General features: G+C 38.3%; 1 protein-coding gene across 3 annotated transcripts in view; it reads right to left on the reverse strand.

Annotated features, from left to right (window-relative positions):
• Positions 1–20548, reverse strand: part of CDK6 (cyclin dependent kinase 6) — a 140811-nt gene that overhangs the window by 66403 nt on the left and 53860 nt on the right. For all 3 annotated transcript variants that reach the window (XM_069859633.1, XM_069859634.1, XM_069859635.1), the window contains exon 4: positions 18285–18452. In XM_069859633.1, the coding sequence (XP_069715734.1) occupies positions 18285–18452 (168 nt within the window). The remainder of the gene's footprint in view (positions 1–18284; positions 18453–20548) is intronic.

Consider the following 20548-nt stretch of genomic DNA (forward strand, 5'->3'; position numbering starts at 1 on the left):
GGATCTCAACTACCTACTGTAGTTTATAAATATGTATTTCAAGTATCATTCAACATGTCTTTTCAGTGTTACTTGATATTCTTGAACCGCTGCAAGATTTTTCACTCACTTTTGAACTAAAAAATGGATCACCTGCAAGGGTTTGAGAAGTTTAATGTTATTTTGACACTGTTGTGTTAACACTAGGGGAAAAAAAAAGAGGCTGTATTCTACAAAGTACCTGTGGGAATTCTGTGGCCAAAGCCTGAGTACTGGATAGGCACTTAAGTCAATACCATTCCTGAAGGTCATTGTTGTTCCATGTATACTTCACTCCTCCAAAGCAGCTTGAATATTTGTTCAGAGAAAGTGTCTGTATTTTTCAAATACAATATTAAAAACTGGAGTGAGATCCTAGCCACAATAAAGTTACAGGGATGTTTTCCATTGACTACATTGAAGCTAGGATTTCTTACCCCAGAGATTCAACAGTAGTGTGCCAGTTCACCTTCAGCAAAATTTGAAGCTAAAAGCAAAATGGAGTTATTTCCTGCTATACTTGTTTTCTTCTTTGCATCAAAAGATCCTTGCTACTCAAGTGACTATGCCTGGAGATGCCAAGCTTTGTGTTTAAAATTTAGCTCATACCATAAATTCAATTTTACTACAAACTCATGATTTTTACATTTTTGGATATTGATGGTAATACAAATGGTTTTGATTTCTGTTGAAAATTACTCACTTGTCCTATATATGACTTGAATTCATCTGGCTACAGTGTATGGCACTGTCTGGATTAATGAACTCTGAAGTAACAGTTCAAACCATGCTTAAAGCTCCTAGCCAACTTCCCACAAAACAGGGAAGTCCATAGTTGAATAACAGTAATTTTCACTCTGTTCCAGCTACATAATTATTTCTCTAGAAAATATAGCTTCATTTTTTATAAACTGATTTTTTTTTTTTTCACAGACTAGTTGTCTGGAACTAGGTTACAGACAGACTTTGGTCCATTTAACAAGGTCAGACTGTTTATTCTTGACCAAATTCTTTCCCACTGTAAAAAGGTACTTTTAAATGCCACATTCCAACCCCAGTGCCAGTAAGTCACTGAAGCATATTTTCCCACAAGAACTGATACCATGCACAGGCCCCTCCTTATTTAATTCTTCTGATGGTTAAATCAAATAAGGTGCAGGATGCCTTTAGTGTCACAAATCACTTAAATCTATGCATAGCTTAGTAGCACCGAATCTACACAGTGCCAGCTGTGTCTTTATTAACTTAAATAGTTCCATTCATTTGAAAGCAACAGTGTCTGAGCAGCATCAGACAGCAAAAGAGAAACAAAGACAATTAAGCACAAAACTTAAATATAAAATAAAAATAAACCAAATGCAAAATATTCATTGTTGATTTAAAGACAGTTTGTCTTATTCGTCTTATAAATTGGCTTGGTTTGATAAAGCCATGCTAATTTATACTAGCTGAAGTATGTGGCTATTACGACCTACTGCAACAGCCGTAAAAAAATGTAAATCAGTAAAGCACTTCCAATGTTTAAGCTATGTTTCTAAGCTGGTTTTCATTTTATGGAGACAGAATGTAAATATAAAAACAAAATTAAGGAACATACCGTTACATTATGAAGATACATAACTACCTCTGATCCTCTCTGTTTAGATGTTATACTGAGTGTGCTCTGAGATATATATTTTTTGACTGTAACATGGCATCCAGATTAACTTGACATACTAAACTGTACACCAAGGTTTTTGCATTTTCCAGCAGTCATCTTCATTTTAAGAATGGCTTGAGTGGTTCTGTCCTTGCAAATGCATTACAAAGCAGAACATGAAAAAATGTATATTCAAATAAAGCAGAGCTAAAAAGCATCAGCTAAATCTGTTTCTGAGATGTACTGTCATTGAAATTACAGTACCAGTGATGGAAGCATATTCTTTGACGCGATCAATAATACACTTGCAAGGACGCCAAAATTGTACTGCCTCTAATGAATATGAGAAATATATATTCCTCTTAGTGATTATTAGAAGACATTTACTCAAGTACTCACAGTGAAACTGGATAAAAATATAGGATAGTCAAGAAAAGTATGTTTGATTATACTCTGATTCAAACAGAACACCTAAAAAATTACCTCTCTCCCCAAATAAAAAATACTCAAAGATTCTCCTATTTGTGTTTTTGGCTGGAATTTCACAACCTTCGACTTGACTCTATGCTCTCTAACTCAAAATCTATGCCATGCTCCTTTCTTGCACTTGAAGAACTCAGTCACACTGTTCAACAGAGAGAACTTAAAAAAAACCCAGAAATGACTGGGGTCCATATACAGTTTTAATGTTTTGTAAAAAACTACTTGTATTTCCACACTTTGTGGTGCATCCTGTAAAAGAGCTAATCTTATTGCTCACCATCACCTAAGAATTGCCAGGCTTTATGCCAGAGCAAACTAAATAGCCAGTTTGTCTGTTCCATGGAACCAGTTGGCAGAAGTGGTGCTAGTTTGCTTCTATGCCAATGTTATTGATATTCCAAGTGGATTAAAAGATAATACTTAGTTATTTTCTGAACACTACTGCCATAAGCGGTATGAGATGTTCACACCACTCTAGAAAGCCTCAAGTGATTTATGGTTGAAAGGGACATCTCTTCGTGGCCAACTCTCCATGGCGGCCAACTCTCCACAGCAACCAACTCTCCGTGGGACAACTCTCCATGGTCAGCTCTCTGCGGGGATAACTATTCTTGAGAAGGGTTAGGGTTACAGTTATGGTTATAGGCTCTCCACATACAGTTCTGCCAGTGGAGTGTTGGCTGGTGAGACTTGTCCCATGGAGAGTTGGCTGTGGAGAATTGGCCTAGACCAAATTCACAGTACTCCCAAAGATACTATGCATTGGTAGCTCCTGACAGCTTTCGTTTTCAAGCTCATACCTTACTTTCAGTGGTAGTAAGAATTAGGCCATGCATTTTCTTACATCCAGAATCTTTCTGCTATGTATATAACAATGTATGCACAGAAGAAAAACATCCCATGTTTTTCAAAGGCACAACATCCTCAGTCTGTATTATAATGTCTTCTGCCTGAAAATTTAAACAAAATAGAGGATTCATATTAATTTTTATATGCCAAGTGAGAAGGGGCAAGAGGACAGGAAATGATGATCTAAGTCACGTATTTCTTTGTTTTGCTTCATAAAAAAGGTGCAGAAAATCCTGTTTCACTGAACAAATCAAATATGAAGATAGTTTTCCTCTAGGACTTACTCCAAATACTCCACGCAGAAGCTCTCAGCTTTCTCAACATTTTGCTGTCACTGTTCCTGCTGATGTCTATGTGTGACTTGTGTGTGTATTTGTGCACTGCTTCCCATTCCTTCTCTCACTCTCACACAACTTCTCCAACACCACTAGTTCTTCTGCACTTCCATTCAGATGTCAGTCAAACCTGCTCACCCACATAGATTCCTAACTGACCTTGCATATGCTCTGTATTTTGGATGGTGGTTCTTATTTCAGCTGTATATCCCAGGAAAGTGCTTAATCACTTTTAAAGATTTATTCAAGACGTACCACCTCTTTTACGCTTGGATTAATTTCATTTCACCACAAGCTGTATCAGCTCTGCACATATATTGATGGAATCCTTGATAGTGATGTTCTTTAAGACTCATAATAAGCCCAAATGACAATAGTACCAGGATTTACTCAGGCTGGATTAATCTCAGCTGACTTCAGATCTGAATACCATGTAGATGTTCATATCTGAATTTATCACCCTTTAGAGTTAGTGGAAAAAAGTAGGTATGTTCAGAGTTTGATTCATCTGACCTATGTTTACTGTCTTCTTTAAGCTAAGGTAACTTACTCTTTGATTTACTGATTAGGACATTTCCTTTGATTACTACTAGGCTACTTACTCAGTGGACTAGATTAGAGTTAAGATGTCTATAGTTGGTCAGATATATTCCAATCACAGTATTCGTATGTCAGGAAATATTCATACAATGTTGCAAGCTCCCTTATAGCTTTTCCTTCTTTGTTCATTTTCCTTTCAACTGTATCATGGATATCCTTAAGGGACAGATTTTACTTTTAACACTGATAGGTTGTCTGGGACAGAGGGACACACCTGGATAGTTTTATCCTGATTGGGTATGTACTGCTACTATAGTTTTTTCAACTTTCTTTTGGCAACACACACATATATATATATATATATTTGATATAGGTGCTCTTTGGGGATTGGCTGAACAATGCTGAATTCTGAATTTACCATGGGATCTATCTGTAAGCTTCCTTTTCACCAATCTGTTTATTCAGGTCAGCATTGAACAGTAAAATCTTTGAATTTCTTCAGTATTGATTTTTACCTTCTAATTTCTCCTAGCCCTCTGGGACAGTATCACCCCACCTACCCACTCCCCTGAAAAGCTTTTGCACTAGTTATAAGCCATTGAGCATTTTTAACCTACGTGAGATTATCACTAATTTTTCCTCAGAAAGATGTGAGCTATTCCAAATTAGGACAGTTTCTGCATCAACCAAGCAGTCCAAATCTGTTTGATTCCTATCAGGAGAATCATGGTCCTTGCAGATCCATGCAGTGTGCTTGATGTAAAGCAGATCATTAGACGCAAGGAATAGTGAGGTACACAATACTTTTAAGGACTTCTGTACACTATAAGAATTAATAACATATGCTGATTCCAGTCCCTTTTATACTATTCTACAGAGGTATGCAGCTAAACTTCAGCTTTGACTGAAAAGTTTCAAAATTGCAGATTCCTGACAGAATTTTCCCCTTATGTTTGTGTGCACTTTGCATGGGATCCTACACTTGATGAAGAATTAATTCATTACAATATCTGCTACTGTCAAACCTTCAGGTTCCTTGCTTTGTTTATCCTCAGCCATCTCAAAAAGTGGCCTGCTAACAGCTAATACTGACTGATGGGCTTCTCCATGCTGAGGTCGAAATACATCAGTAGTCATGTGCTTCAGTGCTACTCTCAGTCATACCGTAGCAGCTGGATATATTAGGAAGAACCTCCTTTGCCATTCAACCATGGCATATCCTGCACTTGTTTTCCATTTTCTCCAGGCTCTCCACTGAGTAAAACTCTACCGTTAGTCTGAGCAGCGATTTCCCAATCCAAAAACGTGCAATGGTTTAACAAGCATAACTGAATCATTCTTCCACTGATACTTGTAGTCATCACCTGCTGTTTCTCCCCACTCCTTGTTGATTCTGTATCTCATCTTTAATTGGCCAGACTACTACCATCTGCTACCATCACTGTGTAATCCAAATATAATAAATTCTACCTGCCAAACAACTTTTCAATTCACATGTCACGATGCTGTCATCTGGGAAGCATTTAACTGGAGAAGGGATCATTTCAGCTGTCTTAATGGATAAGCCAAAAACATTCATCTTTCTGGAAACTACATGAAAGGAGAAAATAAAAGTCTTCAAGGATGCACGTTTCTTTGCTAACATATTCTTCATGGTTCCACATAGGTCTGCACTTGCAATCAGAACTTCATCAAGGCACTCAATTTGTTGTATCCTCAAACTTCATCTTACACAAATGACAGTGAAGATAATGAAGAGATTTGAGTACCTCTAAATATTTGGGTTTTGCTGAGTGACTTAAGTTCTTTCCGTACTATTGAGATCATCATCTAAGCCTGCGGTGTTTCTGAATCAATGTTGCCAGGGAACTGTATGCTTTAGAATTTGTGCCCAGTATGAGCCAAAGCAGGTTTTGAAAGATTTTTGAAAAGGGATGAGTGAAGGGAGAACTTGTAAGAACCACTTCCGACACTGAAAACGAAAAAATCTTATTCATTGGTTCACTTCTGTTTAGCTTTTCACCTAAAATACTTTTGCATTGTTGGTCAATGCATAAGTAAAATTTCTGTAGTAGGAACATATACAGGTGGGTGGCTGTGAGTTGACAGCTCTGTACAGCTGCAAGTTTGTTGTCTTTACTGGAAACGCCCCCATTCATAGATTGTGCATGCAAGGTAAAACACCTCTTTTGGAAGCAACTTACCATCCACTTCTCATTATTCCTTCTGTTCTGCAGAACAGGATATAGGTTTAGTGTTTGATAGGAATGGTTGGACTCGATGATCTGGTGGGTCTCTGTGGACTGCCTTTTCCAGGGGCTACTCTACTTGTCCCAGCCACGCACCTTTTGCTTGGAATTATCTCTGAAGTTTTTTGGACAGATAGTGTACTTCCCCCGTCCTTTGGACCCATCTGACATTATCTACTGATAACAATCAAGGCTAAATGCAAGTTTGAATAGTACAGTGTTAAAGGTACTATTTCTTCATTGTAATAATAATTCTTTTAAGTTAAACGTATTAATTTTGGATGCTAATAGCAATCCAAAATATGGTGCTGTCATTTTCTTCTGAATCATAGCTAAGGGTAAAGCCTGAGATACAGCTGAAGATACAGCTCTGTCTTACATATTTCTTCAAAAGTTATTTCTTCTTTCCTGCTGGTCAACAACAAAATAGCTGTTTACATGCAGATTTCCATGGCTACAATCTTGCACGGGGCCCACACAGTAAAACTTACATCTTTCTTAAATCAATAAAATATCTCCCGCTTCCCAAGCAGAAACTCCCTACTCTTGTTTTCCTCTTTTCAATCAACAACACGACCTCAGAACAGAATCAGAATGAACTTGCAGGTGGTTGCTTTCCCTCCTTTTTTGCATCAGGTTTCTCCTGCACCTGTGCTTACTAGATTCATTGTTTTTGTTTTGCAATACTGGTTGGTTTGGGGGGTTTTTTGTTTTTTATCACCTGCTCTTTGTCACTTAGGTTGGAGGAATTTCCTGACCGATATTAGGAGTTTTTGGTATATACTAATACATCCTGGTTGGTTTGGGATTTTTGAAACGCATTCTGCAGTCACCTTTCATGTCACTTATATTTAACTGAATTATTTCTTTATCTTGGCACTGATACAATTTTTTCTTGTTTTATAAACCAATCCTTTTCCGCTGCCTTTCAAACATATAACTGTTCTCCTAGACTTTCAGACAAGAAGGTTATGTGGTAGCTGTATTATCTTCTTATTCATTTCAATAAGACCCTATTCAATTTCCATGGCAAAACTTACAGACCCCCAGGAGTGCCTATGGCTTCTTCGCTTTACTTTGACTGCAAAACCTAATTGCTGCTAATGTCTCTTGTCATGTTCTGTGGTATCTGCTTGTTGTAAGAATGCAAGTGTCTTCAGGTGTCCCTCTCTTCTTCCTCTTAGTACTATCCAAGCCTACACAGATTGATGGCTGCCATTGACAAATACATCATGGTCTTATAGCAAAACTGAACAGTGGAGGCTGAGTACAAATTATAAAGGTCTATCAGAGATGGCCTACCTAGAATGGTTACCAGGAGTGCTCCTTTCTGTTCCTTTTTCTCACCATTCATATAGGGTACAATGCTGAAGTCAGCTTTCCTGGAATTTTCAATAGGCATTTCTATTAACTGAGCTGGGAAAATGTAAGTCTACAAGACACACACGCTAAGTAAAAAAAAAAAAGATAAATGTGTCTCCTGACACATTCATTTTTACATCCAGGTGTCCACTTTACTGCCACAGTAGTCTATGTTTCTGCTCACTTGCACATGCAGATTTTTCGTCTCAAGTTCATGTTGCAGGTTTTTTCTGTTAGCCAGTTCCAAGTTTATCCAAGCTTTTCTGTCATCCTCTGTTTCATGGAAAGCCTTCTGATCACGTTTTCAGCAGTCAGGTTGGTTGTCGTTCATTGATGTGGCTTGCCAGATTCATCCCATTTCCAAACAGAGAATGTTGCAACCAGAATTCCCACTCCATCTGGAATTTTCCAACTTGCTGTCCCAAAAAAGATTCCATTTTTGCCTTCAGATCGTCTTTCATCCCTATTTGGGAAACTTCCAGGCTGTCTTTTCACTTCTTTATTTAAGTGTCCCTGTTTTATACCAGATTTTAATTATTTGCACTTTCATGCTAGCCTTTAGTTTAACTGCAGCCTCCTTTGTTTCATCTCATCTTAAAAGAGAAAAGTAGCTCACCATTTCTTTCTCTGGAAAATTATTTTGCTCTGACATTAATGCCAATCCATCTGACTTGCCGACAGCCGTTTCCATTCAGGGTGGAACTTGTGAAGTGCACCTCTTTGATAAAGTTGACTACTGTGCACATGAAATCTTGAAGGGGCAAATACAGAGACATCAAACTGAAATGGACCGCCTCAGTCATCAAGATTTGCCAACTGCATCACAGACATTTGTCAAGCTGTCTCTCAATATCAGTTCTGCTTCTTGCCTGCACTGGTCCTACCATAGGCTGCTTCAAAATCTCACTACTTGTTTTCTAACTACTTATGTAAAGTTAAGCTCAGCTTAAACTAACTAGTTCTCATGCCATCATTACTCTTTTAATTCATATTCTCCCTCTCTAGCTTCTTTCTTCCATTTTTTAGATGCCAAGTGTATCTATTCTCATGATTAATTTAATTAAATTAAGTCAAGTTCTTCTTGCTTCACAGAAAATACTGTCCCCTCTTCCCTGATATTTGGACAGAAATCTGTCCTTTTCTGTGACTCTTCCTGTCTAAAATCATCTCTTAAGCAGAGAGAAACTGAACAGCTCACAGTACTCTAGATGAGGTCTGATCAACTAATTTCAAGGAATTACAGGATCGTTTAGGTTGGAAAATACCTTTAAGACCATTGAGTCCAACCCTTAATCTAACACTGACAAGTCCACCACTAAACCACGTCCCTTAGCACTACATCTATGCATCTTTTAAACAGCTCCAGGGATGGTGACTCAATCACTTCCCTGGGCAGCCTGTTCCAATGCTTGACAATCCTTTCGGTCAAGCAGTATTTCCTAATATCCAACCTAAACCTCCCCTGGTGCAACTTGAGGCCATTTCCTCTTGTACTATCATTTGTTACTTGGAAGATGAGACCAACACCCACCTTGCTACAACCTCTTTTTCACAGAATCACAGAATAACCAGGTTGGAAGAGACCCACCGGATCACCGAGTCCAACCGTTCCTACCAAACACTAAACCATATCCCTCAGCACCTTGTCCACCCGTGCCTTAAACACCTCCAGGGAAGGTGACTCAACCACCACCCTGGGCAGCCTGTTCCAGTGCCCAATGACCCTTTCTGTAAAGAATTTTTTCCTAACGTCTAGCCTAAACCTCCCCTGGCGGAGCTTGAGGCCATTCCCTCTTGTCCTGTCCCCTGTCACTTGGGAGAAGAGGCCAGCACCCTCCTCTCTACAACGTCCTTTCAGGTAGTTGTAGAGAGCAATGAGGTCACCCCTCAGCCTCCTCTTCTCCAGGCTAAACAACCCCAGCTCTCTCAGCCGCTCCTCATAAGGCCTGTTCTCCAGCCCCTTCACCAGCTTTGTTGCTCTTCTCTGGACTCTCTCCAGAGCCTCAACATCCTTCTTGTGGTGAGGGGCCCAGAACTGAACACAGTATTCGAGGAGCGGTCTCACCAGTGCCGAGTACAGAGGGAGGATAACCTCCCTGGACCTGCTGGTCACGCCGTTTCTGATACAAGCCAAGATGCCATTGGCCTTCTTGGCCACCTGGGCACACTGCTGGCTCATATTCAGTCGGCTGTCAACCAACACCCCCAGGTCCCTCTCCTCCAGGCAGCTTTTTTTTGGGTAGTTGTAGAGCGTGATGAGGTCTACCTTTAACCTCCTTTTCTCCAGACTCAACAACCTCAGTCCCCTCAGCTGCTCCTCATAAGATTTGTGCTCCAAAGCCTTCACCAGCTGCCTCTCATGGGACTCTGTCAATCAGTTTCCCAAACAGACCAAAGTTCACCCTTCAGAATTCCAAGACAGCAGTTCTGCTGACCCCCTCCTCACTTCTCCAAGAATCAAGAACTGTCACTTGGGTTGTGGCATCATCATTTTCTTATTTCTAATAAAATATCTGGTACGTAACAGTCTATATTTCCATCTTTTTTTTTCATGCATCTAAGCAGTCACCCATAGCCTGCCTATGATTTTTGCAGCTTCTTACCAAACTATTTGCAGGGTCTCCAAAACTGGGGAACTCACCTAGTAGCTCAGTAATTCTTTTAACACAACATGGTTTTGTCTGGATTTGTCCACCTAATTCTAGAAGATGGGAAGTCCAGAGACATACAGTTTAATTCACTGGTGCTCTATAATTTACTGAAATCTGAATTATTGAGGACTATTATAATACCATTGCTTATCAAATGAATGATCTTTCATGTTTTGCAGGGAAGAATGTACACAGCAATATGTAACTGATTTCTCTAATGCAAGAAGCCAACTAAAAGGCCTTGGCCATCTGCTACTATTCAGCATATAATAACAAAGAATATAATGGAGTTAAATTAAGAATGGGAAATTAAAGGCTGGACATAAAGGAAACTTTCTGAGAGCGATTATACAGAGGTTTTGGAACAGGCTGCCATGGCAAGCAATGGAATCCCTATTTCTTGGCATATTTAAAGTTAACATGAGCAAAACATTAGAAATGACATAACAGAGAACAATCCTGCTCGATTCAGAAAAGGACAGGATGATTTCACATCTCTTCCGCTTTCAAGCTCCAGAATTCCACACCAAATACTGTGAGGCTAAGAGAAATTTCCTTGGCTGTACCTGTACAAGGGAATTTTCAGTTAGAAATACCTTCTGTAGCAGGACTTTGGCCAGTGTGCAGAGAAAATTTACGGATACTTCCTTGCTACTGCAAAAACATGTTAGCAACTAATTTTTTTAATATATTAATCCCTAGGAGCATTTCAGTCAGAAGTGTACAGATGCCTGCCTTCACTCTGGAATAGCATGAGGTCCAACGAGAGTTTGCTATTTTCTTTGCTCCTCCTTTGGCTGTCTCACATTCAAGTACTGAACAGGCCCATGCCTGCCTCCCCTGTGCACTCTGATAAGAGTATAACCTGAGGCCCTGTTTTCATGTTTCAGGAAGGTTTGAAATTATGTGGGAACAGTTTTGTAAACACACAGGGAGAGACCTTGTCAAGTAATCACAATCCAGCCCACTCAATTACCTCTGGGAGTAGATGTAAAAACAGACCCACTTAAATCAACAGAAAAAGAGTACAAAGAAGATGTAAATCACTGGGTGGGGGAAATGCATCACATATTTTTATATCTGAAAACAGAAGACAGAAGTACGGTCACACAATAGCAGGATGCTCTTTTATAGTATAGAGAAAATACACAGCACTAATTTTCTGCCTTTCTTTTCCCCTGTTTATACCCACCTCCTCCCCTTTTTTAACAGATTAAGCACAGCATGTTCCTTACAAATTCAGTTCTCATACATCCCAAAGTCCATTCACCAGATATGGTACAAAAAGTGTAAGTCAGTATTGTACTACTACGAACAAAATTGTATCTTCTTAAGTGAAAGAAAAAAAATAAAAACAGAAAAGAAAAAGAACGTTTCATTTTATTTTCATATCAACATGTGAATGCCTGTTTGCACAAAGTACATTTTTCTTCCGCCAATGGAACTAAACTGCTGCAAAAATAATGACAAATTTCACCCAGAGGTGAAAAGGGAATGCTTCACAGAAGTAGAATTAAGAGGAAACTAAGCAAAACTATCAGGTGTCAGATTTAAAACAAAATAAAGAGCTTTTCCTTGCAGTGCAGAAGTCAACAGCAGCCCAAAGTATAAACTTTTCAAAAAGTAAGATTAATTTATGGAGGACGGGTACTTCAGCAATTCTTATAGACAACTATCCAGATACAATCTCCAGCGCTAGAAATTGTTAAATTTTGACTGCTGGAAGCTATAGTCTTACTCTCCTTCCTAAGCATCCTCTCTTGGACATTATCCTTTCATAGTGCACACAATCAGTCTTTGGTCCAGCCCAGCAGAATCTTCCCTTATTCTGATGTGAGCTGTACTCAAAGTTGTACCTTTTTTCCTCCTTTTGCACTAGGTAAATTTATTCTGCAAGGTTAGACTGGTGCAGCTACAGGGCTATAAAACATGCCTGGTGCAGTGTAGACAAACTCTGTCATCAAATCATATATTCTGATGTTTTCAGCTCTGAAAATGAATTTTATGGCACAGAAAATATTCTCATATGGAGCCAATTTGCTTGTTTACTGTGAAGTAATTTACTTTCTTTGAAAGATTAAAAGATAGGCTTTTTTTTATGGTTCATGATAAACCTGGGCCTGAATCAGAGCAGAGGATTGCATTCTCTGCATTCCTGACGGGTCTCGAGGGTGAGTTGAAGCATCAGCTGTGAAGCGATAGCACAGAGCCCTGAATCCAGACCTTGGCACTGAGAGGGTAAAAAAAATTCAAACAATGATACAGATACCCTTAGAAGTTTTGTTAAAGTCAGATACAGTAAGGGCCTTAAATGAACCAGTTACTGGTTCATGAACATCTTCAAAACAGCAAAAGTCAGCATGAGTTGTGAGGTTTTGAAAAACATTTCTGCCTTTGAGTTAGTTATTTGAGTCCTCAGCTGAAGACTTCAGATGTGGTTTTCTAACTGACTCCAACAAATCTAAGACTGTGGTGTCTAGGGAGTGGATGACCTCATCTTTCTGCTCACCCTCTCCTGTGTGCTTTCACTCACGTGTCCATGCAGTGATTTGCATCTGGTAATCCACCTGAAAATGAATAACTACTTTTTATGGGGCTCATTTTCAGTCAGACAGCAAGGGCTTGACCGCTAATACCAATGCAAAGGACGTGACTAGAGTGTATGGTCAAAGGCAGGACTGTCCTTTCAGCGGCAGTGGAATCATTGCATCTACTTAGGCTGACTGTGAAACGGCACCCTTAGAACATCAGCTCTAGATGTGTTTCCAAAGATAAGAACCTTGCCATAAATCCTGTCTCTTTATGAGAGCAGCTAGTACTGCTCTTCCAAACAAGAAACTTTAAAGGTTCTTAGGATGGGCAACAAAAATTAATAATCAGTTTTGAAAATGATCTTGTATGATCATAATGCAGATGAATAAAAGTCAATTCTACTTTAATTTCCTATCTTCATCCATGTGTACTCCTGTGTTGCCCTTGGATAATATTGTGGCATTGAGCAATCTGTTTTTTCATTGTTATTTTCATAGAAAACAGAGCCCTCTCAGTGAACGTCCAATCTAAGTGAAGTCAATATAAATATATATTGAAGAGTTTTTAGTCACCTGCAGACTTTACTGTCAATGTGTTTATAATGATTTTTGGTTTTAAGATGGCTCCAGTGATAAATTACTCATTTTATGAGATGGAAATAATTTTCCTATAGGGTGTTTTGGAGGATGCAATAAAGATTCCTTCAGCTATCCAAATGTTAAAATTCAGAGAAATTCACTTGTTTCACAAAGCCATACACGGGGACTTTCTAACTCTGTGTTAGTAGAGAATAAAGATTTTCCTTAAATAAGTCAGCCAATTTAATCATGCTGCATTCCTAAATAGCCACAACCTTTCAGCAGCAGCACTGACAAGCTCAACAACACATATTTTGATCCTCTGGATGTCTGTCTATGACTCATTTTCCTTTTCAGGGACATTTGGGTGGACTGGAGAAGTGTGCTATTAGGAAAAAACTGGAGATCAGGCCTCAGATCTAAGGTGATGTGAAGGCTCAGTGCATAGTAAAACAGTGTCACTTCCACCTATCAATCTTATACAAATTATGTATAAGAAGATAAAATCTAGTGTCACTGTACTGATTCCATCAGGGCACTCTTCAACATGGCTCAGATTTTGATTTTGATTCACCAGAGGCAGGTGCTTGATTAATTTCCACAGGTCTTCTCCTGTGTTTGATGTTAACTGCAAGCTTTAAATAGATTGCTCAGTCAGGCCCAATGCATCACAGGTTAAACTGTACTGCAATAGACTCTGGGTCTGCTGGAACATACACAACATAGGAAGGGACTCTGCAGAGTGTTTTAACGTACAAATAAATATGTGGATTTTGGGAAGCACAGTATGAGGAAGAGGTGGTCATAAAAAAATGGGGGAAAAGAAAAAGCCCCCAAAACCAAGGCAATCCAAAAGAAAATCCTTCAGCTGTGCTCTCAACTATTGTATTAGCTCAGATGAGAGTTTACATTCACATTATTTACCAACAGATGGCATTTATTAGAAAATTACAATGCAATAGTGGGCAGAAAACAGGAAAGCACTCATTCCTCTTTGGATGAGGGTTTTTCTATTTTCGATTGTTGTTTTTGTTGCTGTAACTAATTTCTATATTTATTTTTACAAAGTAAGCCCAGTTAGTGAGAATTATTTTATGCTCCCTTGCTACTATACCAAAAAAATGAAATCCAAATTCCTGCATGATGTGACATGTAAACCATTTGTACTGAAGTGACTGCCAGAAATGGATGGAAAGTTTTTATCCTGAAGAAACACTGAAATAAAATGCTAGTGTAATCTAAAATTATTCATTGACAGTAATGGCAGGATTTTTTTTGTGTCTTCTCTTTGTAATTGCCAATTCAGCTTAGTCAAGTATTCAACAACTTAAAGCATCTGTGAAAAGATGTGTTTTCCCTTCTGATGTTCAGTAAATCTGAAAACAAGCAGTTTTTTTGCAAAAGGAAGACATAAACCAATTTTGTTTGCATGTCATAGGAAAAAAACCCCATCAGTAGTGCTGCCATCTAAGGTAAAGTGCATATTTTCAAAAAAAAGTATTATGAGTGTGTTACAAACACTAGAATTCTGCCAGTTTCACTCAGATCCTGAGGAAGGTCAGGTTTTAAAATCTGGACAGGCTCAGCTACACCTAGATGCTGTGATCACAACAATGTACACTTAACTCACTTAGCATTCTCATGTGCTATGATTCAGCCTTTCTTTAAGTCATTTAGAAGTCAACGAAAGTAGATAAATGGCTTATTTCTTTTTCATAATATAGCTTCAGATTTTCCAGACACCCATTTGTTTCTTCACTCAGAGAAAGTTACAACTCAGTTCCCATTTTTCTGCACCAGGAAAAATAACTGACAGTTCATTATGTTTTGCTATCAAACTCTAAAATTACACAGTCACATCAATCCTCCTCCGCTGTCCTATGCAGCGTCTCTGTTATCACAAAGCCTATTCAAAATTTCCCCAAGGGCCAAGACCAACACCTGAAAAAGAGACTAACTTTGTATGAAACCAAAAGTATGCCCTGTTACCCACTATCTGAGACACCCCCACCCGACATTGTTCTTTCTAGTGCTGTTATTTCAGACCTGTATCAGTTCTCAGCCTGACCACAGCTGGGAGCAGTGATCTCTGCCCTGCCCCCCATAAGCCTGTGTAACATTAGTTTGAATCGTTTATTCATTCACTGATGGAAACATGAAGAGGTTCCTTTAAATGACAGCAATATGCCCAGATGACTGATCTGCCAGAAGGATTCCTTAGCATTGTAGAAATAACTGGCTATCACAGAGAAGACTGCTTTGAAGTTGCCATTTGCAGCACCCAGAGTACTAGGGCTGGATCAGTTTTTACTGGATTACTTTCAAGGCAAGCTCTTTTTGTCCCATCTGAAGAGTTTCTTTGTGCACAATGAATGAGGATCCATCTTGGGAATGATCTAATGCTTCAAAAGATGATTCTTGTAGTTTTACCTTTCAGCAAGCTGGTGTTCTGAAGGAAATGCTGCAGAGCCCTTGCAATGATCACAGTGATAGCGCGTGCAGTGTGCCTTTTATTGCTGGGCTGTCTGCATGATCACTTTTCATTATAACTCCAAAGCAAATCCTTCCAAGCTAGGGCTTGCATAAACTTATATATGTGTATATATATGCTGTCTTTTATAATGCAACATATTTTCCTGCAATCACTTCAAAACAAAGCTGGTCCTCCTGAAGTCAATGAAAGTTTACTCACTGCCTGGTGAAGAACTGCAATTTAGGCTATTCTGGGAACAGAATAAAGTCAAGAATATCTGTACATTTAAAAAAACTAGAAGGTTGGTTTTGTTTTTAAAGTTTTGTTCCCTGTACTGAGTTTGAATGGAAGAAAAAAAAAGAATTCACACACAAAGCAGCTAGCCGAATTTATAAGTTACATTCAGAAAAGGAAAACAGAAAACTGGTGGCCTGGGTCAGCTAATACACATTCAGTAAAAATTTCTAACCAGTACTTTATGCAAGAGCAAAGAAGACTGACATTTAAAACCATACCACATTATCACATTGTAAGCAACACTACCCTATAGGTTTCTACATACCCAGACAAAAGCTGATTTGAAGGTGTTAAACACTAAGTAAGTGGTTTTAGACCAATAAATGTTTAACTTAAAAAAGCCATGTCTTTTTGTTCTTAAATAAGAAAATAATGATACAGTAAATTCTAGGTGTGAAAGTCATCATCCACATCTATGCTCATATACTTTATTTGTCACTGGTCGCTGAATTATTTTAATACTTTTTAGCACAGCTGCAATGACAATTGAACGCTTGTGCGAACACAGCACAAACTTGCACGTGGACAATCCCTTAATCTGAACAACTCTTGTTCACAGCAACACTAACGGTACTAGCTGAGGGGCTTTGAAAAATGATTTCTAGCATGCAAATATGAGATGCTTGAGCATACGTACATCTGTTGCATAGTAATTCTGGCAATGCTGTCTTCCAATCGGTTCTTGGTATGTTTTTGCCTCAGTAGATGCACTCTATTTCTGGGTCTTTTGACCTTTCTATACAGTCTGTGCGATCATGGGCAAACTCCTGCTCAGTTCTGTAGATATCTTTTCCTCATACTATGCAGAACTTCAAAAACACCTTGTTGGAAGCCTTACAATGCTGAAATTTTAGCTTAAAGTATTTTATGGATCAATAGAATTACTTGTTGAAGCTGTTACTGGCTGACTACTGGGAAATGAAACAATACAGCAACAGTACCTATGTTTCTCTCCCTTTTCTTATAAGATCTGTTTTGAGTTACAACATTATGAGTCCTCACTGACCTCAGCAGAGAGATTCTTTCGAGTTCGGATTAGTCTATATCCTACAGACCAAGATAAAAACCAGCCCCAGAGCAAAAGTTTATATACGCTTTATGCGATGAGGAAACCTTCCTATGTTTATGAAGATGATATAATTTTCTGTTGCTTCCTGCCTTCATCCACCTGAAGCCAGAATCGAAGATGCCATAGTTACATCACACAATGATGGGAAGACTCTTACAGTAACTAATTATGACAATGAATTGCTTTTTATCAGTGTGAGCCAGGCTAAATTCAATAAAATTATGTAAAATGCAAGATGCGCTCCTTTCAGTTTCTTTTCTCAGCAGTTCTCCTTTTCCTGTTTCTAGCGTAAGTGATACTGCCACGGTAATTGTGATACCCAGAATAGAAAATGGAAACAAAAAGATTCATGAGCAGGCAACAAAACCAAATGACACCCAGCATGCATGCAGCAGGCTCAGCATGCAGCAATACACTTCAGAGATGCTGTGCCAAGCTAACAGCAGATGATCCTGTGGGGCAGGACAAGAAAGCAAGGAAACAGGGTCAAAAAGCGAGGATCTGGCAGGGCTTCTCTACCAACATTAACGCAGGAGAGGGCCAGACCTTCTGGCAGTGAGCTCCTGTCTGAGCCAAGGACAACCAGGATTGCTCCTGGGAGAAGGGCAACAGTGACAGGGGGCCTAGAAATACTGAAGGCGTTCTTTAACAGCTGGCTTGGGAAATCGCTGTGATTTTGGCTGCCAGATCTGCTTGAGTGGCCTCCAGCACAGCCCTATTTGGAATCACTCAGTAATATATAGGAGCAAGCATTGAACCTGTATTCACAGAGATGGAAAATTAGAGAACTGACAGTGTGGCATTTTCACAATTACCTATGTGTTTTTTCAGGCAAGATACCAGAGTTTTATCTTAAAATATATACTTCAGAAACTTTCACCTTACCTGTCAGGGTTAATGTGCAAGAGAAGTTGGCGTCACAACAGAAACTAGACTGACGGAGTTTCATAAAACTAGCAAATACCTATCCTTCAGGAATCAGATGTGATTTAATTTAGAACCAATAATTAATAAATTACTGCTTTTACAAAGCAACCACAATAACATCAATCCTGGCTGGAAAGCAATTGTTTTTGGAGACAAAAGTAACTTACAATTGCAGAGATTGTTTCAGAGGCAGCATTATAATATGGGATAAATAGCCAGGAACATAGAGACTAAAGCACACTGCTGCATTAAAAAAAAAAAAAAAATCCTCCAGAAACTCACCACTGAGGTCAGAGCCATCTGAAAACTGTAGATTCGTGCAAGGCCAAAGTCAGCTAACTTTATCTGCCCATTGCTGGTTACAAGGATGTTTTGGGGTTTCAGATCCCGATGCACCACACGATGTGAATGCAGAAAATCCAGTCCCCGAAACAGCTGAAGCATCATATCCTAAATATAAAGAAGAAATCAATATGTAATTATCCAGACAAGGTGGCAAACAAGTAAACTCCTTGTCATAATGTGCAAAACTAATTCAATAAATATTGACTTAAATATGTGCAGAAGACATAAAAACAACTATTAATATAAAATGGACAGGATGTTGCTAGAACCAGCTGACTTGAACAGATGTACTTATTAAGTTAATGTATTGTTTCTAGTTAAATTTTTAGAGGTTGATTGACAGAAGTATAAAGACTGGTCAACATACTTAAAAGAAACAGCAAAAGCATGTCTGTAAATTCCAGGACAACTTCAAAAGAACGCTGTCCAAGTAAGAAAAATACATAGCAGCCATTTGCTCTTAACTTTAAATGATACATCACTTTGATATTAACAAGTTTATGCTTTATCCTGCCCCAGTGAGGTGAAATTTTATTATTCAACAGGGACAAGAATTTACTTTAATCAGAAAAGCTTTTAAAACTACAGTTTAATCACCAGAAATTAAGGCTACAGAGAGAAAAAAATTTACTTGCATTCTATACATGATGTAGAATACAAACCTGTTGTATATTATGTGCTGAATAGGACAATAAATAAAAAATTAGCACTAAATCAATGTAATAATTATAAGTAACAGTTCTCATTTTGTTTTCTTTTACGTTACAGTGATGCAACCTTCCATAACATTTCCCCAGCTGAAGAAACTATTTCATCTGTGCTCGTGTTTTCACATCAATCTTAGTAAAGTGAAAGGAATGAACCAACAGACTTAGAACTAAATACTAGAAATCCCCTGAATTCCAAATTAGAAGGATACTGTCAACTTGAAAATTATATTTGCAAACCAGGCATTTACAAGAAGATGCTGCAACAAGTAAGATAAGAGAGATAAGAAGCTTATTTTCTGTATGCACTTGATTTCAGTTCATGAAACTCCAGTTCTGTGTCTGCTGGTGACATCTGCCCTTCCCACAAGCCATGCAGCAGGGTGTCTGCCAATCCTGTTATTAACAAGCAAAATGATATTGAAGAGTTGGAAGGCATAAAGAATGACAAAATAGAAGAAGAATAAACTCAGTTTGGTTGCTTTTGTTCTCTATGGACTTGGGCATTTTTCAAGTTATGTATTCAAGTCACTCTGTTAAATGGAATCATATCTGAAAACAGGTTTAAAAATAGCTCAAAACTTTCAACTTGATAATACTGCTTTAGCTGGATGCATTTTTAAGATATTCATTATAGATCTTGCTATATAATTTAACACTAAATTATTATTTTAATGTAACATTTCTTGATCATCTCTACAGAATGTATTTTAAAATGTATCAATGTTAAGGCTGGAAGCTCTGGTTTAACCTCTGATAAAGCATGGCCACTTCTATATACAGCCTATAACTCTGTCTGCCAAACAGTAGTGACAGTGGGCTGCTCATAAAGTAATCAGTTTTTATTTGAAGACCCCGATGATGGAGATATTACCATGGAACTATGGATGCTGTAACAGCATTTAATTATTATCACTTCTGAAGGACAGTGGTAAAGGGTAAACAGAGAACTCCATTCCCTGTTAGCTGATGGCTTTTATTCTCTTTACTTCCCCAGAAAAAATGGAGATCTGATAATTTTGCACCTTTAAAACAAATACACAAAGTGTACTGAATCCTCTTGTATTTATATAGTTTCCCTTTGTAGTTCAGAAATATGTGGAAGAGCTAGGACTATGTCTCTGCAGGTTTCAGCCATCAGTAGAATTAATACCATATCTACTCACTCTGTGCTATTACAATTTAAATCAAGTCCCAAGTGTGTGGGTCAGTCTTGCAGATGTAAAGAACATGCCAGGAACATTTAAGCATGTGGTTATATTAAGTATGCACTTAATGGTTTCACTGAATTTGAGCCTATTTTCTTATTTAACATAGACATAATATCAGATAAAGTAAGAAATAATTTAAAGAACTTAAGGATTAGTTAGTAGACCCTGGCAAGTCCCTTCTTGGTAACATTTCTGTATCCTACTCAATTGTTAAGCATGTAAATTCATTCCTGCATTTACCAAACATATCAAGAATATTTTTTTCTACATCTGATGCTGGTTT

Source organism: Phaenicophaeus curvirostris, chromosome 6 (assembly GCF_032191515.1).
Source record: "Phaenicophaeus curvirostris isolate KB17595 chromosome 6, BPBGC_Pcur_1.0, whole genome shotgun sequence".
NCBI classification, from domain to species: domain Eukaryota; kingdom Metazoa; phylum Chordata; class Aves; order Cuculiformes; family Cuculidae; genus Phaenicophaeus; species Phaenicophaeus curvirostris.